We start from the raw sequence: 24,381 nt of genomic DNA, 5'->3' as shown, positions 1-24,381 counted from the left end.
CAGGGAGCCTTATAAGGCAGCCTAATAACCAACAGAGCTGATGCACAAAAATAGAGCCTCCTCTGTCACTGCACACAAAGTGTTGTGTTGTAAGTGGAAATCGCTAACAGCAGAAGCAGTTTTTTTGGTTCTTCCCTGCCTAACGCTCTCCCTACAGAATCAGCAGCAGCTCTCCCTATGCTAAGATCGGCATAAGTAAGATGGCGGTCGGCGCTCACGCCCATTTATAGCCCCCGTGACGCCACACAAAGCCAGCCAATCACTTGCAAGCCCTTATCAAAGATGGTGGTGACTGTTGCCTATGTCATCGCGTTGCCCACAGTGTGCGTCCTCCATCATTGGCTGAAAAAGGGCGCTGGAAGCATCTTTTGAAACGCGACTTTGGCGCTCTGGTCGCCGACCTCGTGGCCGACTTCACGCTATGGTCGGGTTTCATTTCATGAAACCCGACTTCAGCGAAAGTCGGCGACTTTTGAATATGACCGACCCGTTTCGCTCAACTCTAGTCATCACAACACAGAACCAGACCGGCAATCAGAGGGCAATAAAACCTTCACACTGCTTATTTATGAACTGCTCCAATATTTATGCTTATCTCTCTCCCATAATGACTATTCCGCTTCACATCACTTGTCTTATCTATTGAGTTATTTCTGTGCTGTATTGTGTATAAATATGTGATTCTTCAGATTTTGTATTAGTCTAGCCTGATGAAGAGACCTGCGTAGTCTCGAAAGCTTGCAATTTGTTACTATCTTTTCAGTTAGCCATTAAAAGGTATCAACCACTGAGGACTCTCAATCTAATATATAAAGCTCAATGTCGGTGTGTATGTACGTATGTATGTATGTCCGGGATTGGCATCCGCACCGTCGCAGCTACAGCCACAAAGTTTGGCACAGTCACACGTCTGGACCCCGAGAGCATCATAGGCTATGTTGTGAGGTAAAATTTTAACCTCGCGTGTTCCAATTCACCAATTTTGCCCCTATCTGCATAATGGGGGAAAAGTGTATGTATTGGCATCTGCACAGTCGTAGCTACAGCCAAAAAATTTTGCACAGTCACACGTCTGGACCCCGAGAGCATCATAGGCTATGTTGTGAGGCAAAATTTTAACCCCACGCGTTTCAATTCACCAAACAATTTTGCCCCTATCTACATAATGGAGAAAAAGTGTATGTATGTATTGGCATCTGCACAGTCGTAGCTACAGCCTCAAAATTTTGCACAGTCACACGTCTGGACCCCGAGAGCATCATAGGCTATGTTGTGAGGTGAAATTTTAATCCCGCACATTTCAATTCACCAAACAATTTTGCCCCTATCTACATAATGGGGAAAAAGTGAAAGGAAAAATGTTTGGAGACAAATTGACAGCTGCCAGATGTGAACAAGGGGGACTTAAAGAATGAGAGCGATGGCGCCAAACAGTATTTACCGTACAGTTGCTAAGGTGGGGCCCTGACATGGGATACTCCCCACACACGGGGATATGAACACACACACACAATGCGCCACACATTACCATGGGCTTCAACACATATACCACCCTCAGCACACATACACCAACCTCGCCACATAAAAGTCGAAACACAAAAGTCGCCACTCAAAACTCGCCACGCTGTCCCAGAGCTGTTTAAAAGATGAAAAATGAGCTGTGATTGGTTGCTATCAGCAACAGTTTTCTTTGTAGACAGTTGTAGTAACTGAGGCCTATTATTCTTATCATTTCTATGGTGTTATTTCCAGCTTTACAGAAGGAAGATAACAGAATTTATTACCGTGCCAACAAAGACCACCCTCTGACACAGACTACAGGGGGAGCCCAGTATCACACAGGATAGGATTAGATACACGGCTCAGCAGTCAGCATCACACAGGAGGATTAGACACATGGCTCAGCAGGCAGTATCACACAGGATAGGATTAGATACACAGCTCAGCAGTCAGTATCACACAGGATAGGATTAGATACGCAGCTCAGCACACAGTATCACACAGAATAGTATTAGATACACGTCTCAGCAGTCAGTATCACACAGCATAGGATTAGATGCACGGTTTTTATGTGCAATATATTTGTTATAACTAACCACAGTTGGTTACTATGCCCAGGCAATGCCAGGCTCTTCAGCTAGTTCTAAATATTCTTCACTGCATGTTCAGCATTTTTATCAAAGGCTTGAAGGTTGTAATGCAAAATTGATTGATTTTGGAATTGTTCATAATTACCTCCACCTCAACTAAAGCCCCAGTCGTCAAAAACAGCCCCAAATTACAACACTGTCCGCACCATGCTTCACTGTGGGTATGGCATTCTTTTGCGCCAAATAGTGATGAGCGAGTATACTCGTTGCTCGGGTTTTCCCGAGCATGCTCGTGTGTCCTCCAAGTATTTTGGCGTGCTCAGAGATTTAGTTTTTGTAGAAGCAGCTGTATGATTTACAACTGCTAGACAGCCTGAATACGTGTGGGAATTCCCTAACAAACAGGCATTTCTCATATGTATTCAGCTTGTCCAGCAGCCGCAAATCATACAGATACGGCGAGAGAAACTAAATATCAGAGAACGCCCAAACTACTCGGAGGACACCCGAGCATGCTCGGGAAAACCTGAGTAATGAGTATATTTGCTCATCACAAAACATACCTTTTGGGATTATGTCCCAAAAGTTCCAACTTGGCATCATTAAACTAGAACACTTTTTTCACATGCTTTTGGTAAACTTGATGTAGGTTTTAGTAACATAGTGTTAACAAAAGACTGACTGGCATATCCCAGCTAGTGTGAATAGGTACATACTAGGAACAGCCACCTCCATATAAAATAAACAAAAAAGTTGCACTTTATCATGCTAAAGCATGTCAATGTGAAACATATGAAAAATGAATAGCAATACTGCTTCTGAATACTAGAGGGAGGGAGAAAGAGAAACTTCCTCATAACAAAATAGGTCATAAATAAAATTACTTTATTTAGAATACAGGGCAAGGAACAATACATTAAAAGTTTACATAAGTTGGTAACCTGTCATAGAAAAAGGTACCAAGGGTCCTAACATGTCGATCAAAATGTAGCCCAAATAAAAAGGACAAAAGAAAAAATTACAAAAATGTACTATCAGCCACATACAATATAAAGTGGGAATATGACCCACTCAGTGTAGCAGTAATACCATCATACCACATATTGCAAAGTCATGATATACGATAGTAGCGTGGAAATCCCACCAGATATAGCCATAAAAATGGGTTACACAAAGTCATGACACAAAAAGTATATTTGTAGCCCAAGTAGAGAGGAAAAAATAAAAAAATCCCAATAATGTTATGTCAGCCACACGCAGTATAAAGTGGGAATATAACCCACTCAGTGTAGCAGTAATACCGTCATACTGACTACTACAAAGTCATGACATGCAGTAATAACATGGAATTACCACCAAATATGACCATAATAACATTAAGATGGATTACATGAAGTCCTGACACAAAAAGTACATTTGTCCTATATTACCAGATAAAGTGTCCGTGCAGAGCGACAAGTGAGGAACCAGGTACCCACCCCGACGCGAGTTTTGGGAACCTTCGTCAGGGGGCGCTATGACACAGTAATCCACAGTGCTCTTTATACTGCAGAAACCGGAAGGGCCAATCCATGTATTGGACGGAAGTCACTTAGCGCTGCCCGGGTAACCGTGGACCCGCCCTCACGCTCGGTAGATGGACAGCCATGACGCCCGGATGACGCGGGGCCCCACGGGACCGGACGCCCAAAGCCGCCATGCACCAGCCAGGGGGAGGGACCAACAGGTTCCTCACTTGTCGCTCTGCACGGACACTTTATCTGGTAATATAGGACAAATGTACTTTTTGTGTCAGGACTTCATGTAATCCATCTTAATGTTATTATGGTCATATTTGGTGGGAATTCCATGTTATTATTGCATGTCATGACTTTGTAGTAGTCAGTATGACGGTATTACTGCTACACTGAGTGGGTTATATTCCCACTTTATACTGCGTGTGGCTGACATAACATTATTGGGATTTTTTTCTTTTTTCCTCTCTACTTGGGCTACAAATATACTTTTTGTGTCATGACTTTGTGTAACCCATATTTATGGCTATATCTGGTGGGATTTCCACGCTACTATTGTATATCATGACTTTGCAATATGTGGTATGATGGTATTACTGCTACACTGAGTGGGTCATATTCCCACTTTATATCGTATGTGGCTGATAGTACATTTTTTTAATTTTTTCTTTTGTCCTTTTTATTTGGGCTACATTTTGATCGACATGTTAGGACCCTTGGTACCTTTTTTATGACAGGTTACCAACTTATGTAAACTTTTAATGTATTGTTCCTTGCCCTGTATTCTAAATAAAGTAATTTTATATCTGACCTATTTTGTTATGAGGAAGTTTCTCTTTCTCCCTCCCTCTTGCACATTTATGTGACAAATGGTCTTTACTCTGTCCATAATACCATGCATTTCATGGGGTTGTCATTAATCTTTTCATTGGTAGTACTTAGTATATGGTATACCCCATTACACTAGTTATGTTGGTGTGTGTTAATCTTTTTTCTTATTTGCTTCTGAATACTAGGAAAAAATATATACAGTATATAGTAGGGAGCTGTGTATATAGCTGTTTGTATCATATTATGTATATATGTATTAGACTTTGGAAAGATTGGAACTGATGGGTTTAATATTTTCTACAGTAGTACGAGTAAAGAGGGTTAATACCAACGGAACAGGCCATAGTATACCAGGGGTTAAAACGGCCTAGGCTTGATTATAATACCTCAGGTATATTATGGCCTAAGCTAATTTGTACTCCGGGGTATAAATTGACCTAGGCCATTTCATACCCCTTCATAACTCTGGAACGCTTCAATGGATCCAACTAATTCTGATACTGTTTTTTGTGAATATTGTACTCCATGATAGTGGTAAACTTTGTTCAATATGACTTGCATTCATTTGTGAAAAAAAAAAATGAAATTTGGCAAAAATGTATATATTTATGCTCTTAAATCAGAGCGTAATGTCACATAAAAGTCAATAAATAAAATTTCCCACATGTCTGCTTTACATCAGCACAATTTTTGAAACAATTTTATTTTTCTTAGGAAGTTAGAAGGATTAAAAGTTGACCAGCGATCTCATTTTTACAGCAAAATTTACAATACCATTTTTTTTTTTTTTTAGGGACTACGACACATTTGATAAGATTTCGAGGGGCCTATATGCAGAAAATAACCAAAAGTGAAACCATACTAAAAAGTGCACCCCTCAAGGAGCTCAAAACCACATTCAAGACTTCTATTAACCCTTCAGGTGTTGACAGGATTGTTTGGAATGTGAAAAAATAAAAATTTATGTTTTCTTTTGTCACAAAAAAATTATTTTAGGCTCAATTTTTTTTATTTTTGCAATTTTTGGACCCCAAAATTTGTTCTGCAATTTCTCCTAAGCACGCAGATACCCTGTATGTGAGGGAAAACCATTGTTTGAGCACACGGTAGGGCTCAGAAGGGAAGAAGTGGTATTTGACACTTTCCATGTAAAATTTGGTGAAATAATTAGTGGACACCATGTTGCATTTGAAGAGCCCCTGATGTGCCTAAACAGTGGAAACCCCCCACAAGTGACCCCATTTTGGAAACTAGACTCCTCAGGAAACTTATCTAGATGTGTTGTGAGCACAGTGAACCCCAAGGAGATTCACAGAAGTTATTACATTGAGCCGTGAAAATAAAAAAAAAAAAAAAAAAAAAATCAAATTTTCCCCACAATGTTTTTTGGACCCATTTTTTTTTATTTTCACAAGGAGAAAATCAACCCCAACATTTGTTGTGCAATTTCTCCTCAGTATGCAGATACCCCATATGTGGGGGTATACTGTTGTTTGGGCTCATGGCAAGGCTCTGAAAAGGAGTAACGTTTTGAAACACAGACATTGATGGAATAGTCTGTCGGTGTCATGTCAAGAGGCCCTGATGTGCCTAAACAATGGAAAACCCCAAGTAACACTATTTTGGTAGCAAGACCCCTCAAGGAATGTATCTAGATGTGTGGTGAGCACTAGTGATGAGCAACTTACGCTCGTTACTCGGGTTTTCCCGAGCATGCTCAGGTGACCTCCGAGTATTTTGGCGTGCTCAGAGATTTAGTTTCTGTCAATGCAGCTGCATGATTCGTGGCTGTTGGACAGCCTGAATACATGTGAGGAATGCCTATTTGTTAGGGAATTCCCACAGGTATTCAGGCTGTCCAGCAGCCGCAAATCATGCAGCTGAGGCAACGAAATCTAAATCTCCGAGCAAGCCAAAATACTCGGAGGACACCCGAGCATGCTTGGAAAAACCAGAGCAATGAGTATACTCGCTCATCTCTAGTGAGCACCTTTAACCCCTCCAGGAGAGCCATGAAAATAAAAAAAAATAAATCACATTTTTCCCACAAAAATGTTATTTTAGCTTAATTTTTTTATTTTCACAAGGATAGCAGGAGAAAATGGACCCCAATATTTGTTTCCTGCGTACGCAGATACCACATATGTGATCGAAAACTACTTTTGAGGCACAGTGCAAAGGTCAGAAGGGGCCATAATGGAGATCACATTTTGGTGGACTGGTCTTGAGGGTGCCATGTCACATTGGCAGAGCCTTTGAGGTGCCAGAACTTCACAACCCCCATAAGAGACTATTTTTTTTTTACAAACTACACCTCTCAATGAATTCATCTCGGGGTGCAGTGATCATATTGACACCACAGGTGGGTCGCAAAATGATATCCATTGGGCAATGAAGAAAAAAAAATCTTTTTCACCAAAATTTTATTTTAGCCCCAGATTTTACATTTTCACACTGGAAAATGGGTAAAAATGGCACCAAAATTTATCCCACAATTTTTGCTGAACGTAGAAATACCCCATAAGTGGCTGTACTGCGCTGTGTCCTTCTCAAGTCTTGCAGTATTGCTAAGCAGTACTGTTATACAGGAGGCATCCTGGAGCGCAAAAGTTTGTATAATAATTTGTGCACTTCATGTACAGAGCCCCTAAGTGCTAGAAATGCAATCTCCTCTCAAGTGACCCCATTTTGGAAATTATACCACTTTGGGAATTTATCTACGTGTCGTGACAATTTTGACTTCATGGGTGTTTTCCAGAAGCAGCAGTGGATGCTGCGGAGAGAAAATTGCAAACTGCCGTGGAGACTAGTACATTGCAGTGACCAGTATGCTGTAGTGCCCCGTACATTGTGCCCAGCTCATGCACCCGTAAATTAGGTGGGCTTTCATTGCTACAGGAATGACAAAAATGTAGACACTAATTGCAGTTTAGGCACACTGGGGCTCAGAAGGGAGTGGGAGCATTTGGATTTTGGAGCACAAAATTTACGTAATTTCTTTTGGGGGGGGCAAGTGCTTTTACAGAGCCTAGGACGCCACCGGAAGCAGATGGCGAAACAAACGTTGGGGTAATGCTGGATCTATCCTGATGGCTGTGCCTGGTCTATATACCTAGGTAATAAGTCTATTTACTGTGCTGGTTGGTCTATTTCTCAGCATAAATGTGAACTGTACTATGCTCATGCCACTGATGATGGCATATGAGGGTGGTATATATTTTAAAACTATCCGATGCCTATATTAACATCTGTTTATTTATTCTTATGCATTGTGGGGTTTGTCCTAAACTATTATCTTCGTTATTTTTTATACTAGATTTAAAGGACCGTTAGAACAAGAAATGTGCCAAATACCGTGATAGGAAAACATGGCGGACTTATACACAAATATACCGCCATATTAGTAAATATTCCACTCCTTAAACATGATATCAGATTGGAGAACAAAATGGAGTATCAGATTCAAATAGTAAAAAAAAAATCAGTTTATTAGATAACAATCATATACAAATAGTTTACAAAAAGAGCTTTTTATTCACTTTATCAATCAACCTTGTCTTCTCTGTGTTTTTCAGTCTTTTCGTGCCTCAGCATGGATTTTCATGCACGTGACCGCACATGGCGTGCACAGCTTAATGACACCACTGATGGGGGTACTGACGGGTGCAATCGGGATTTACAGGAAGCAATGTTTTCATTCAAGGATTTATTGAAAAAACAGACTCGTATTTGGTGGAATCATGCCTTCTTGGATAAATATATCCAGAAGGACTTGATTCCCAAAGGTTTGAGGATTCAAGTGTTTCCATCCTTCCCTATACAAGATGATGTCTTCAAAGACAAATGGGAGGAGTTAAACACTTGCTCAAAAGGTTTCCTCGAGCTACTTAAATCACATAACCAACAATCACTTGACAAACTTGAAAGTGAGGTGGTGCAAGCAGTTCTCCAAAAGGAATTAACAGGTGATGCTTTAAAGAAAGTGGGCTCAATATATTCAAACGATGAAAACAAAAATATTCAAAAGGGATATACAGGATAAAACAATGTCCAGGGTGTACAGGTGGCATAATCCCGCCAATCGATCATGCCCACATTACAGGAACACATCTCGTTCCAGATCAAGGTCCACCTCTACAAAATCTAATTTTTCTTGTGATGAAGATTCTACATCTCAATCTTCAAGTTTTGGCAGAAACCTACCCTCTGACATACCACCGAGACGTGTTAATACACGTCAAACCATCAAATCCAAAAATAAAGCTGGAAATAGTATCTCAGGTGGCCCACAGAGCGGTGTGCAGGTGGTTAATCTATCTTCACATAAATTAACTGATATCCAGTTTGATGTCCTGAGCAGGGGCCTCATCTTCTCCCCCACTAACTCCTTTTATTATTTTTCAGCTGTGAAGGACCTTCATTTGTTCTCACGGAAGCTTTTACTTCGTAAGCTACATAACGGAATCAGTCAAATGAAATGTTGAGTCACAGCAAGCGGGAGGCTCTCAGTAACTTGGAGGACCTTCTAGCGGAACAATCTCTGCCACATCGTGGTAAGTTCCCTCCAAATGTGTTGCCCAAATCAACGAAGTTTCCCCCCTTGTCTCTAAGTCCAGCCATTAACATTTTTACGAAACTCGTCACCAGAGATCTCAAAACACTGACCACACGGCGTAAACATGATAATTTAGCTCAGAGGCAGCGTCAAGCTATTTCTGAGTTACAATCTCTCCCAGGGGTGGTCTTTAAGCCGGCAGACAAGGGGGGAAATATCGTCATTTGGCCCACAAATTTATACGAACGTGAAGCCTTTCGACAGCTTAGGGATACCCGCACATATCAGAAGTTGTCCTTCAACCCTATATCCTCCTACTCGCTGGAGCTTCAACAGATTCTGATTCGGGCAGTAGATGATAACATCATTTCAAAGGAGATTTTCGAGTGGTTGATGGTGAGGTCCCCTAGGACATCTATGTTGTACCTCCTGCCCAAGATCCACAAGGACACCGCCGACCTGCCTGGGCATCCCATTGTGTCTGGTATTGAGGGACTGTGTGATCCCGTGTGTAAATTTTTGGATTATTATCTGAAACCTTTGGTGGAACTGTTACCATCATATATCCGTGACACAACGGACGTCATGTCGCGGGTCGATGGTGTCCTTGTGGATGATCATGCCCTTTTTGTGACGGCCGACCTCGAATCCCTATACACCTGGATCGATCACAAACAGGGGGGGAGGGGGGGGAGAAGGTCCGCTTCTTCCTGGGGTTGTCCGACCTCGACGGCCCCTTGTGCGGGCTACTCCTCAAGCTGCTCCAATTTGTCCTCTCACACAATTATTTGTCTTTAAAGAATGTTATTTACAGCGGTGCGGCACAGCCATGGGCACAGCCTGTGCGCCTTCGTATGCAAATCTCTTCCTGGGGTTTTGGGAGTGATTTGTCATAGGTGATGGGGGCATGCCGGACGCCTCCCATGTGCTGTGCTGGCACCACTATATTGATGATGTTCTATTCTTGTGGAGTGGGCCAGTGCAGCAGCTCGGGGAGTTCATGGCATGCTTGAATGTGAATGATTACAACATTAAATTGACCTAGAAGTTTGATCAGAATTGTATTGACTTTCTGGACGTCTCCTTGTCGATAGACGAGAATCGATACATCCAGATGGACGTTTACAGTAAGCCAACATCGGTCAACGCACTCTTGCATGCACATTCCTCGCACAATATCTCTACCATCAGGGCCGTCCCGGTCGGCCAGTTCCTTAGGGTGAGGCGGATCTGCTCCACCTTGAATAAATTTGAAAAACGAGCCAGTGAGCTCAGAGATCGTTTTCGTGATTGTGAATACAGCAACAGGTGTATAAGGAGGGGTTACGTAAGGGCTCGGAATACATCAAGGAATGACTTGCTTTATCCTTGGACTGATTTGGGCAGGAGGGGTAGATCTAAGAATGAAACTATTCGATTCATTTCCACCTTCAACCAGGAATGGGACCATGAGGGAAATTCTGGTGAGGCATTGGTCTGTTCTCAGTGCTGAACAGTCTTTGGCTCCATCAATTGGTGATTATCCACAGATGACCCCTAGGAGGTCAAGAAATCTGAAAGATATGCTGGTGAGAAGCCATTACATCCGCGAACAACCCAATCCGTTTGGCTCTAAGGGTCCTATTCCAGGATCCATTCCTTGCGGCCACTGTTTTGCCTGTCCGAATGTCCTGCGGTGCACAACATTCAACTCTTCTGATGGCTCTAGAAGCTACCAAATTAGACAGCGTATATCATGTGGTAGCAACAACGTTGTCTATTTTGCGACATGTGGGTGCCCCATGATATACGTTGGTCTTACATCAAGAGAATTACGAGTTAGGGTGCGTGAGCATGCGCGGGACATTCGTGCGGCCAAGAGGCCAAGACAGTGGCCGACCCCTCTATTTTGAAAATTATTCCCGACACTTTTGGGTCTGTCACGATTGTGACCCAAAATCATTTCAAGTTCGGGGTATGGATATTATCCATCTTGGAATCAGGGGTGGCAATTATAAAAAACTTTTGGCACAATGTGAGGCCAAATGGATCTTTACTTTAGGTACGATGGTCCCTAACAGCCTAAATGAATCCTTGAACTTTGCCTCATATCTGTAGATCCTTTGTATTGTATCCGTCTTGTACACATCCACTTCAGAGGATTTTCTTCTGTTTTATTCTTTTTCCTTCTATTTAAGTTTTTATTCACCACTACTATCAATCATCCTTTGGGGGTTTTTGAGCCGATTGGTACCGTTGGGATACAAGATATATTCTACCATTCGCCTTGTCAGCTTTACCTGCCTTGTGAAGAAATATCTGTCATCCATGACATTCTATTATACCTCATTTATTTGCGCTGTTTGAATGTCACCTGATTAATTACCTGTTATTGGATGTATACATATTTATTTCGTAATCTATTCATTATAGGCGTATTTTTGCGAATATTTATCAGCTGTAACGTTGTATGTGAGCATATAGCTATTTAATTTTTGTATTTGTATATTATGCTGATATATTTCTGTATATTCATTCACTTGCCATTCACTTATTGAATTGTATTTTACATCCTCAGCAGAGCGCATGCACGCTGTCTTCTCGTGTCTTTCACTGGGCCTTGGCGTTTTCGCTGCCTCCACGCGTGCGCACTTCATTGTGAATCTGTCTGGTTGCCTAACGCCGAGACTCATGAAGGACCTTGGGGTAACACGGCGCATGCACCGCTTACTCCGTTCAGATTGGTCTGCTGCTAACATGTGACCGACCATGTGACCTGTTGCCAGCGTTACAAAAGGACCTATTAGGCCATGTATTCCCCACTCCTCTTGAGAAAGCGACTAGGTGTGGATGCGAAACTCGTGTCGGGGACCTCTATCCTCCCTGTGGGTGCCCGTGCGTTAACTATTGGTAAACGCTTCATGTTGGCAGTGCGACATTCCCTATTAGGGCACACTTGTATGACGGTTGCGCGCCTGATGTATTACGTTACTTCTGAAAAGGCTGCAACATTGCGTGGCTTGCATTTGTCACATTGTTATGGGCATGAGCACTCTTTTGCATGGGTTACTGACCCCCATCTAGTTTTATGTCCTGTGTTTCTTGCTATAATGCTCTTTTCGTACCCTATTTGTATATGATTGTTATCTAATAAACTGATGATTAATTTTAAGGGGCTAGAGTTCTAAACACAGACTTATTACTTGTACCAGAAAAACTTCAATCAGTAAAAATATTAGACTTACGCAAAGATAAAATGAGGTAAAGAATCTACCGCACTTCTCAGCAGTAATGTTAAAGATATGTATTTGATTTGAAAATATCCAAAATTAAAATCATCTGTGTGCCTGAGGATGATAGGAGATCTGAACACTTTTCCACCAGACAGGATGATAAAACCAGAAGTGATGAGACCAAGTTACAATCGCATTCTAAGGTATAAGCGCTTACCTTATTGGACAACAGTGAAATCTCAGATGTAATGACTGTTGTCCGTTACCAGTCACATTGTATTGCAAGATTAAGGGGAATCTGTCACCCCATTTTCGGCCTATAAGCTAATGCTTAGGCCTCTTTCACACTTAAGTTTTTTTTACAATCAGTCACAATCCGCCAGGTTTTGAAAAAAACGGATCCGCAATTTTCTTTTGAGGATCCGTTTTTTTCCCCACTGACTTCCATTATTGGCGGATTGTGACGGATTGCCGTCCGTTGCATCCGTTTTTTTTGAGGATCCGTCAAAAGTTGCTGCCCGTCACCATCCTCAAAGATTTCAAAACGGAGCTTGCAACGTTTTTTTTCTCTGGCGGATCCTCCAGACACTCATTTAACCCGAAATTCTTTCTGGGTGGCGGTCAAAAAAAAATTCTCTCTCTCTCTCTCTCCCCCCCTTTCCAGGCTGCGATTCCTTTAAAATTCTTCATTTCTCGGATCTGTAAAAAAAACGGACGGGTGGCATCCGTTGTCATCAGTACTACAACGGATCCGCCATCCGTCCTTTTGGCGGATTTTGACTGATGCAAAAAACTGAACTGTGAAAGAGGCCTTATCTACAGCATTCTGTATTAACCAATATTGTCCAATTACTGGCCATGCCACTCAAAATTTAATGGCAAATATTTAATTATTCACCGCAAAGGCAGATTTTACACAGAATAGAAAAAACAAAACACGGCCCACATTAACGTAACCCTTTAAACAGGAACTTTCACTCATTTTTTTTTTCCATTTAAACAGAGTACTTCTTCCAATTGTCGGTGTTCCATTGATTCTGAAACCGTTTTTTCTCCCTAATATTTAAGAAGCAAATCTTCATGTTAACCAACTGGGCATATAGAACTGAACTCCTTTTCTCCTCTATGGCCAGGTCTCCGGTATACAGCTAGTGGGAAGGGAAAGTTTGTATTTTTATTACCATGGTGCACGACTTTAGAACGGAGGGACACGTACAACTGATCCAGAATCAGTGGAGCAGTGACAACTGGACGATGCATCAAGCTTAAATAAAAATAAACTAGACCCATGGCAGGTTCCTTTCAGCACCTCTTTGCCTGGATGCACGATAGAATTAGGAAAAACCACAAGCACAATATTTTACGAAATGAACAGAACATTTTCAGCACTCTTTATAAAATCAATTAGTTTAGTTACAATTCAGTTTCGTCATTGACACATTATTTACATAATTTACTGTACAAAGATAAAATGGGCTTGTTAAACATTTCTAATTTGTATTCCAGTTTTTGGGCATTAACACCACACAATCCATATTAGTAGCCAGCAGTGGTTGTGTGTGTGTGTGTATATATATATATATATATATATATATATATATATATATATATATATATATATATATATGTACAGTAATCTGCAGGGTATTTTTATATCAGATGTGCACCTTAGAGACTGAAATTTTATAACTGGCTTTGAGCCTAAAATGGTGGGTCTCTTATATTGCACCGTGGCTCCGGGCCCAAGTAAAAGGGCCCGAAGCCCCGAAGGGTTCAACCTTTTATATCTGCTAATGACAACCATCTTGTAGGAGGTGAAGCCTTCTACAGTTTTGCTTTGCAAAGCAAATTAATGATGTATAACATATCCTAGTTAGCAAATGGCATGAGCATAGGTAAGAAAAAAAAAAATAAAATCCAGCGATGGTGTGTAGTTTAATGCTCAACAAGAAGTCAAACCTTGACAGACACTGGGGGAAAAAAAAAACAGCTTCAACCATTTATTGCTGTCCATCTCTTTTGTTATTAAGTAGGTACTGGAAACGCACATTATTGCTCTCCTGGGGCAAATTAAATGAAAACATTTTGCAAGAATCAGTTTGCAGATATATTGTCCTGTTTGAGGATGGGGACACAATTACCTTATGTTTGACAGATTTTTAGATCTACCACTCCATCCTCCATATGCCTATTTTTTTTTATCTAGTTTTGTGTTTTTCACCTTTTTTGTCATTTGTATCCATTATTCTATTTGCGACTTTGTTAAACTCTTACTTTACATGGTGGAGTCTTTAAATTCCAAATGTTGTAGCCTGATTCATCAATTGCAACTTTTTAAAAGTCTCAAACTTTGGCACAAATTCACTCTAGTAGTAATTTTGAGTACATCAGTATTTTAGTGCAAAGATTGTGACTTTTCACGCCATTGTGAGACACTTCTGGCGCCAAGAGTTGCAAAAAAAAAAAAAAAAAGACAGATCAAGACAAGGAAGAAAGACAAAAATAGGTTATGTGCCAGATTCACTGGCACCCAAAACAGCAAATAATACCACAAGACAAAAAAGGTAAGGGACTTAAAAAATGCAAAATGATGAAATCGCGGGCCAATGTGAAAAGAGAACTCCATGTCTGTAAAATAAGAATTATATATTGCTATAAAAGCAATTCACCAACGTTACGTAAATCTAAGGCTCTATTCACACTGCATCTACAGCATGCCCTTCATGTATACAACAAGAAACACACTTGTGTGCATGCCATATTTATTGAAAAAAATAAAATTGTATTCCATGTTGTACAAGTTTTCTTTGCAAAATGCCTTTCTATTGCTTAGCGGAAAACGCTTAACGTGCACCAAGTCGACAGGGATCTATGCATACCTTTGGTATGTACGCAGCTTGATTAGAGGGTAACCCCACACCTTAAATAAATTATAAAAAAAAAAAAACAAACAACTTGAGAAAAATGCAATGTAAAATGAACATATAATATACCATATAAATATATAATAAGGATTAAGTGCCCACTTCATAATGTATTGTTTTAAATCAAAGTTTCCCCAACTGAATTTAATACATTTCCATAAATTACACGATTTCGATACAGTGCTTACATGTTCATGTTGAAGAAATAAGCATATTTTTCAGAACACGATTGCTCAAAACGTGCAATAAAAAGTATTGCCACAGGCAAGAAAAATACCTGCTCATCCATAGACCTGTCACGATTGGTGCATATTTACGTATCCCATTTTCTTGGTGGTTTTCCTGTGTGTACATGGTGTAAGATTTTGCTCTGCCAAAAAGCAATATGTTGATACTCTTTGCAATACTGATATACCAATCATCTATACAGAATTGGAAGTGCATTGTAACAATAAGGCCGAGTCACATCTGAGTTGGTGGTTCCGTCTGCAGCTCTATCTGATGTTACGGCAAAGACTGCATTTCACGTAGAGCCATTTTTTGCTATTAAACACAATGGCAGAGTCCCAAGGGCATCACTGTAAATCACTGGGGTCATTATGCAATAGCATTACAAATGCCAGCCGTGACGCAGATATGAAAAGAACCAATAGCTGACTGAAGAGCTGTAGATGTGCTGAAGGTTAGCCATACACAGCTCAACTCTGGTCTAAATACATGGCCTGAACATGGGAAGAAGAGAGCCATCAATGGCATCTCCACAGATAAACACCACAGATGTAAGTGTGCCAGATGTGATAGAAGCTGTGGCTGTCTTTTCTTGTTGGTAAGCATCTTCACTGTATTTGTGCTGAAATCGCAGTTTCAGGTAGCAGCCCATATTATAGGGAATCTGTCAGATGATTTCTGCGTAGTGTACTAATATATATACCCTGAAGAAGGGCTTGGGCAGCCCTTTCAGAATATGTAATGTTTATTGCTGCACGCTGCCCCGTTGTCTTGCTGTAAGTGTCAGACAATGCAGAAGATTGCAATGCGAGGCTCAGCGTAATATGGCCATCTGACCGCACCCCAACTATCACTGACGTCAGCACAGAGGGGTGGGTGGGATTATGGACAGGAGTGTGGGGTGAATATTTACTTTGGATTTAGATAGACATTACTAGCTGGTGCACGACTCTGAACTGTCCCGAACTTACAGCAAGACAACGGGGCAAGGTACAGCATTTAGGCTATGTGCACACATATACAGAAAATTTCTGCATGAAAACCGGATTCCTTCCCAGAAAAAACCCTTTTTTTCTGCGAGTTTTCCGCGCTTTTTTTTTTTTTTTTTTACCAAAAAACGCGCGTTTTTTCCTGGAGCGGTCCCAGCCTCATAGAAAATAGCTAGAAATGCGGAATTTTCCGTGAAATTAATGAGCATGCTGAGTTTTTTTCCGCGATGCGCATTTTTCGTGGAAAAAAAATGCATCAATATGCACAAAAAGTGCGGAATTCATTAAAATGAATGGGATGCTGCGTTTAAGCGCTTTATTTGGTAAAACCGCGAAAAAAAATGCATACGTGTGCACATATCCTCAAAGTTACAAATTCTGAAAGAGCTGCCCAAATTGTATTTCAGGATATTATTAGTATGCTATGAAAAAAATCACCTGACAGATTCAATTTAAGTGTCCTCAGTATTAAAGGCGTTATCCAGTCTTAAGGGCCTGTCACACTAAGAGATATCGCTAGCAATATCGCTATAACTTGTGACGTTATAGCGATATTGCTAGCGATATCGCTGTGTGTGATACTTACCTCTGACCACTCCCCCGCTGGTTATCGCTGATCGCGCGAGAACGTCCAGGACTGTTTCTCGTCGTCAGCTTCCTGCGGCGCTTCCTGCTGTGACGAAGAGCGACGCGTGGAGCCGGGCGGGAGGACGCAGGATCGCCCGGTGTGACAGGTAAGTAGCGACCCCCGTCCCCAGCGATGTCGCTAGTGAGATCTGCCTGTGTGGCAGCTCACTAGCGACCACTTAGCGATGTACCAGCGATCCTGACCGCGTCATATCGCTGGTCGGGATCGCTGGTACATCGCTAAGTGTGACAGTACCATTAGGCTACAAGTCTGCAATCTCTAGGCGACTGCAGACTAATGAATCCTCACATCGCTCACACTGCATGCTGTAAGGATTCTTTGGTGCCAGGAGCAGCTGGCACGTTACTAAGTATGTGACTTGCATACATGTGTTCAACTCCAATGCCAGAGTGTTGAGCGAGGCCGGATATTGTGTAGTCAGAATGCGACCTACAGTATACAAATTGAATAACTGTGGTCATCTGACTGCCTGCTCCCAGCACCAGAAAAGCCTCACAGAGTGCAGTGCACGTGATGTGAGGATTCACAAACCCACAGTCACTCAGGCTACAAGTTTTCAGTCACTCTAAGGCTGGACAACCCCTTTAAGAAAAATGTATCATTAGCCATTGATTTGGGGAGACAGTCTGTACGTCCAAGTCATAGCAATTACTATTACTTACCATAAGCCTAGGCCATGCACACAATTGTATATGCAATCCTACTAGCAAGTCAATACGTCTTTACCAATATTGGAAGCCTTCTGTGTTAGTTTACACAAAGACGATGACATTTGGATCTTTGGTGATGGCAATTTCACATTTATAGTGAAGCTAGGTAAATATGGTCAAAAAACGACAACACACTGAAGTCTGTAAGTCCCAATATGCACACCAAAACAGATAGAAAATTGCTATTATAACTGTGTTTCTTGGATGCTCTCCTAGCTTTCTGCTATAGGGATCTGATTTAACACTGTTTTTAGATGTTGGACTAATTAATTGTGCAATTGATCAAAAGAGTACAATACTGTAAAGTATGTTTTCCATTTGAAGAGTGCATCAAGAATATACACACATCTGTTCTGCTGTGACACCAATACATGATCGGCATCAGACTTTGGCTCAGAAGAAGCAATAACAGCAAGCTTTGTACCGGCCAGGGTTCAGCGAGGTTTCTACCACTTACTGTACCTTAGCACCACCGGCCATCACTATTTTAGAGAGCTGTAGTCACATATGTTAAATGCTCTTTCATTAAAGTGATCAAATAAGATTACAAAACTTTACCACCTGTTACAAAAATTAACTGTAAACTTGCAGCAGTTGTCCAGCGCTCAGCGAACAGAGTGAGTGTGGCGCCTCTCTGGAATCACATTCTTGGCGATTTTCCTTCTGATTCAGGATCTTGCAAAGTTTATTGCAGTTTCTAGAACTGCTGAGAGCACAGTACCCCGTCCTGGATTTCTAAGACAGGCTGAGGTTTCCTTTTTTTATTCAAGGCTTCTACCAATGCCTAGTGCAGCTTCTCATGTTGGATTTGATAATAACACGCCTTAAAAAAAGCAAAAAAACAAAACAAAAATCAAATAGAAAAACAGGATATATATTTACATTTCAGTGAACACCAATGTAAATATGAGGTCACTAAGAATATTTAGAAGTCTAGATTTTTTCCTTTTCCTGGTTCTTATCAGCTGTACACTTCTTAGGAAAGTAAAGCCCCCGTCACACATAGCGATCTCGCTAGAGAGATCGCTGCTGAGTCACAAGTTTTGTGACGCAGCAGCGATCTCACCAGCGAGATCGCTGTGTGCGACACTGAACAGCGACCGGCCCCCTTGCTGGTATCGCTGATCGTTGTTGGAATGCCCTGGACATTTCTTTGATCGCTGGTCTCCTGCTGGCCAGCACGCATCTCTGCGTGTGACAGGCGGGAGACCAGCGATCAGCGCGCTGGTAACTAAGGTAAACATCGGGTTTCTAAGCAGCTCGCATCACTTAGAAACCCGATGTGTACCTTAGTTACCAGCGCGCTGATGCAGGGAGCTGGTAACCAAGGTACACATCGGGTTTCTAAGTGACGCGCGCTGCTTAGAAACCCGATGTGTACCTTAGTTACCAGCTCCCTGCATCAGGCGCTGGTAACTAACGTGCACAGCGACGCCGGGCGCTCGGCGTTGCTGGTGCTGATCGCTGGTGAAGCGGTCTGTGTGACAGCTCACCAGCGATCATGTAGCGACACACCAGCGATCCTGACAAGTTGATATCGTTGTCGGGATCGCTGGTGAGTCGCTATGTGTGACGGGGCCCTAACACTGCTGGGGAAATGTAGTATTGCACACCAGCAACTAAAATGGATAACCAACTTTATAATTCATGGGTTAGGGTCCCAGGTGGTGCAAATCCACCTCCTACAACATCTATATGCGTTAAAGGGGTTATTCCATCTTCCTAAATGGTTAAAATTGTAAAATGCTTGTAAAAATAATTAACTCTGCAATTTAATTAACAAGTTCTTCGCTAGAGAGTTTGCAAGTGCTAATCTGACAGTCTGGATCTAGCAGAATCAAAGTCGATTCAGTGCCCTGTGCTCCTCTGACACAGCAGAGGAAAAAAGGATTCTGTTTGCAATATAGGCGACCACGCAGTTAGGGCCAGCGGTGCAGACACGTCACGGGTGCTAATTGTCAATCATCAGAAGTGCACCGCCCCTGGTGAGAAGGAATTCGGGAGGCAGGGGAGCCGTGAACACCTGAGGACAGAATATGTCAAAATCCTGTAATATAACACAAGGGTTAGAACAGAAAATGCTGGAAAGAGATGAACCTGTAATATACACATGCCCAAATATTTATGCATATGAGGCTTTGAACAAATCTATAGGATAAAATGCTGACATGATCAACTTTTCTGACCTTGTGGCAATATTACAGTGCAAATGTGTTTTTTAAAAAAAAAACAAAAAAACAAACAAACACTATTTGCCATAAATGTGATCTTTCCGCCAATCCTTTCCTACTTTGGTAACCGCACATGTACACCGCACGTCGTGTCCCTACCTTTGACGAGGGCTCCGACACTGAGACCAAATCTTTCATTGCACACGTCAGCCGTTTTGAACAGCTGACATGTGCCCCAAACAGCCACGGGTAGAGTCGCGATCCACTTGTGGCAGTTAACCCGTAAAATGCCGCTGTCAATTTCAGCCAGCAGCATTTAATGTGATCGCGCCAGAAGCACTTCACTCATCCCGCCCATCGGTGACTCCGTCACATGATCGCGGGTCACCAATGGGTCTGCATGACAACCAGAGGTCTCCAGCAGACCTCTATGGTTGTCATTGCCGGATTGCCAAGCCATAGGAAGTGAGCATTTCTGCTACACACAGGCAATCTGATCATCGCCTGTGTATAGCAGAGGAGATCGGGTTATCGCAGCTTCTAGTGTCCCACGGAGACTATTGAAGCAAGTGAAAAGCAAAAAAAAAATATATGTTTTTAAAAAGATTAAAAAAAATGAAAAGTTGAAATCACCCCCCCATTAGCCCCATTCAAAATAAAACAAAAAATAACATATACACATATTTGGTATCTCCGAGTTCAGAATCCGATCGGTAAACGGCGTAGTAAAAAAAAAAAAAAAAAAAAAAAAAAGGGTCAAAAACGCCAGAAATACAGTTTATGGGTCGCCGCAACATTGCATTAAAATGCAATAACGGGCTATCAGAAGCTCCTATGCACACCAAAATGGTATCATTAAAAACGTCAGCTTGGCATGTAAAAAATAAGCCCTCAGCCAGCCCCAGATCACAAAAAGATGGAGACACTACTTTTTTAAATAAACTTTAGATTTTTTTTCACCATTGAAATAAAAAAAAAAAAAAATCTATACATGTTTGGTATCTACAAACTCGAAATGACTTGGAGAATCATAATGGCAGGTCAGTTTTAGCATTTGGTGAACATGGTAAAAAAAATTTCCAAAAAAGTCGTGGAATTGCACTTTTTTTTGCAATTTCACTGCACTTTGATTTTTTTTCCAATTTCAAGTATACAACATGGTAAAACTAATAGTTTTGTTCAAAAGCACAAGTCGTTCCACAAAAAAAAAGCCCTCACATGGCCATATTGAAGGAAAAATAAAAAAGTTTGTGGCTCTGGGAAGAAGATGAGCGAAACATGGATTTTTGTGATAACTCACCGTAAAATCCTTTTCTCCGAGGCGCTCATTGGGGGACTGCCGCCTGGAGGCTGACATCAAGTGAAAAAGAGGTTAGCTCCTCCTCCGCCGTATACACCCTCGCCACGATTGCGGGCGGAAACTAGTTTGGTGCAAAAGCAGTAGGAGATTAAACAAAAATCAGACATCAACCTTAATGCAGGTACAACATGTCTAGAGAAAAAAACAGCCTAATATACAAAGAGCATATTAATTAAACAAACAGAAGCCAACTTGGCTATCAGAGTGGGTGCTGTGTCCCCCAATGAGCGTCTCGGAGAAAAGGATTTTACGGTGAGTTATCACAAAAATCCATGTTTCTCCTTCGCCTCATTGGGGGACACAGGTACTATGGGACGTCCTAAAGCAGTCCCTGGGTGGGAAGTTGACTCACCGATCCAAGCTACATGCACCTCCTGTCTAAAGGTGCGCCACCGCTGCTTGGAGAATCCTTCTACCCAGGCTCGCATCCGCTGAAGCCTGAGTATGGATATTGTAATGTTTGGTAAACGTATGCAGGCTGGACCAGGTTGCTGCCTTGCAAACCTGTTCTGTTGAAGCCTGGTGCCTAAGCGCCCAAGAGGCGCCCACTGCTCGAGTAGAGTGTGCTCTGATCCCTACTGGAACCGGCGCGCCTCTGATGCGGTAGGACTCCTGAATAGCCAAACGACTCCATCTGGCTATGGTTGATTTTGAGGCAGAGAGTCCAGGTGTGGTGGTAAATTCGTGCTGAGGCAGGCTTCCGGGCGCTAACCATCGTAGCAACCTCTTTGCGCCCAAACCCCGCCTGCATCAGAATCCAAGATTCAACGTCCAAGCCGTCAAACACAGGGTCCCCGAGTTCGGGTGGCAGATCGGCCCCTGAGAAAGTAGATCTGGGCGCTCTGGCAGTCGCCATGGCACGTCGACGAGCAGCTGCACTAGATCTGCGTACCACGCCCGATGAGGCCAGTCTGGGGCCAGCAGAATCACTGGGACCCCTTCTGCCTTGATCTTTTTGATGACCCTCGGAAGTAGTGGCAGCGGAGGAAATAGGTATGGGAGGCGAAATTGATTCCATGGCAGAACCAGCGCATCCACGGCGATTGCCTGCGGGTCCCGGGACCGAGCGACAAATACGGACATCTTGGTGTTCACCCTGGAGGCCATCAGATCCACATCCGGTGTTCCCCACTGTTGGCAAATCTGCTGAAAGATCTCTGGGTGTAGTGACCATTCCCCGGACACAACCCCCTGCCGGCTGAGGAAGTCTGCCGCCCAGTTCTCTACCCCCGGGATGTGGACCGCCGATATCACCGTGCGATTCCTCTCGGCCCAGCGAAGCACGTGCCCTACCTCGCACATGGCTGCCCTGCTGCGGGTACCCCCTTGGTGATTTATGTAAGCCACCGCCGTGGCGTTGTCCAACTGAATCCGGAAGGGGGCGGCCTGCTAGAAGGTGATGAAACCGTTGCAGAGTCAGCCGGATCGCCCGTATCTCCAACAAATTGATCGGGTGGCGTGCCTCCTGCGTTGACCACCGTCCCTGGGTCGTGTGGTGGCGAAAAACCGCTCCCCAGCCGAGGAGGCTGGCATCGGTTGTGACCACCAGCCACTGATCTGGGGGAACGGATTTGTCCACCACTCGACTGACTGTCTGACCTGAGAGGACAACCGGCATTGGTGATTGAGCGTGAACGGGTTCTTGTCCCAGGATGACAAGAGGGCACGCTGTAGGGGCCGAAGATGGAACTGGGCGAACGGGATCGCTTCCATTGCCGCCACCATTTTCCCTAGAATCCTCATGCAGAAACGGATGGTGTGAGGGACTGGTTGGCGAAGTATCCGCACTCCCTGACAGAGAGCTAGGGCCTTGTCTCGAGGGAGAATTACCAACCCTCGGAAAGTGTCGAAGATCATCCCTGAAAAGGAAATCCTCTGAGCTGGAATAAGGGATGACTTCTTTATGTTGACCAACCACCCTAAGTGGGCAAGAGTATCTAGCGTGATGCTGACACTTTCCTTGCATGCCTGCCTTGAAGGGCCCTTGACCAAGAGGTCGTCTAAGTAGGGAAATACGACTACGCTCTGGGAGTGCAGGATGGCCGTGGGGACTGCCATGACCCTTGTGAACACTCTGGGGGCCGTGGCTAGCCCGAAGGGCAGTGCTGCGAACTGGAAATGTAGACCGTTGATGGCGAAGCATAGAAATTTTTGATGTGGAGGGAAAATGGGGATATGTAGATAGGCGTCCTGGATATCGATAGAGGCCAAGTATTCTCCTTACCCCATTGCCGATATGACTGAACGGAGAGACTCCATCTGGAATGTCTGATCCTGATAAATTTGTTCAGGAGCTTTAGGTCCAAAACGGGTCTGACAGTCCCGTCCTTTTTGGGAACTGCAAACAGGTTGGAATAGAAGCCCTGAGTCTTCTCGTTTTCCGGTGCGGGAATAAGGACTCTGTTGTGCCGAAGCGAATCGATGGATCCTAGTAGAGCCCTTGCCCGGGTATCCAACTTGGGAAGACGGGAAAGAAAAAAATCGTCTTGGGGGTACCTGACAAACACCAGCTCTCTTACCCATGCGTCGTGTGCGACGTTGAGCCAGACGTGGCAAAACCGGAGTAGGCGGCTACCTACCTTGCTGGTGCCGCCTGGCAAATGCCCTGAGTCATTTGGCTGAAGATCTTTGGGTCCTGAATGTGTACTGGTTAGTACGCATCCTTCCCAAAGGGTTGGCTCTATACGAGACCTAGAGAAAGAAGGTGTGGAACAACCACACAAAGACGACACCCAGATCCAAATTATTAGCAAAAACCACTTTATTGAAAAAACTGGACAGAGCAGGGAAAATGGGGGAGCATGTGCAGGGGAAATAAAGTGCAACAGCGCTGAAAGACACGCCTAACCCGACAAATCTAGCACAAAGATATCAATATGAATAACTGCAAATACACAGTAATTATAGAGTTGGATAACAAGTGCCGCCTTAATCTAGTTTATAATAATCTCCACATGTACATACTTGTTAAAATAAGGTAACCGTAGTGTAAGCTCTCAAAGATTAAAACAGATTGCACCAGTTATAACCATGGAACCAACCCTTTCTATGTGCCTGTTATAGTTCAATAGCGCCATTAAATAGGGCAACAAAGTGTGTTATTTAGGCTGGGTTCACACGTAGCGGAACTCTCGCGGAAATTACCGCG

At 42.9% G+C, this 24,381-nt stretch overlaps 1 protein-coding gene across 3 annotated transcripts in view; it reads right to left on the bottom strand.

The window, feature by feature from the left end:
• Nucleotides 1–14,947: 14,947 nt before the first annotated feature.
• Nucleotides 14,948–24,381, bottom strand: part of ALS2 (alsin Rho guanine nucleotide exchange factor ALS2) — a 186,078-nt gene continuing 176,644 nt past the window's right edge. For all 3 annotated transcript variants that reach the window (XM_073551524.1, XM_073551523.1, XM_073551525.1), the window contains exon 34: nt 14,948–18,525. In XM_073551524.1, the coding sequence (XP_073407625.1) occupies nt 18,487–18,525 (39 nt within the window). In that variant the 3' untranslated portion in view covers nt 14,948–18,486. The remainder of the gene's footprint in view (nt 18,526–24,381) is intronic.

This window comes from Dendrobates tinctorius, unplaced genomic scaffold, assembly GCF_039654945.1.
Source record: "Dendrobates tinctorius isolate UK_male_01 unplaced genomic scaffold, ASM3965494v1 ptg000177l, whole genome shotgun sequence".
NCBI classification, from domain to species: domain Eukaryota; kingdom Metazoa; phylum Chordata; class Amphibia; order Anura; family Dendrobatidae; genus Dendrobates; species Dendrobates tinctorius.
The sequence above is the reverse complement of the archived record's forward strand: the minus strand, read 5'-3'. Positions and strand labels throughout refer to the sequence as shown.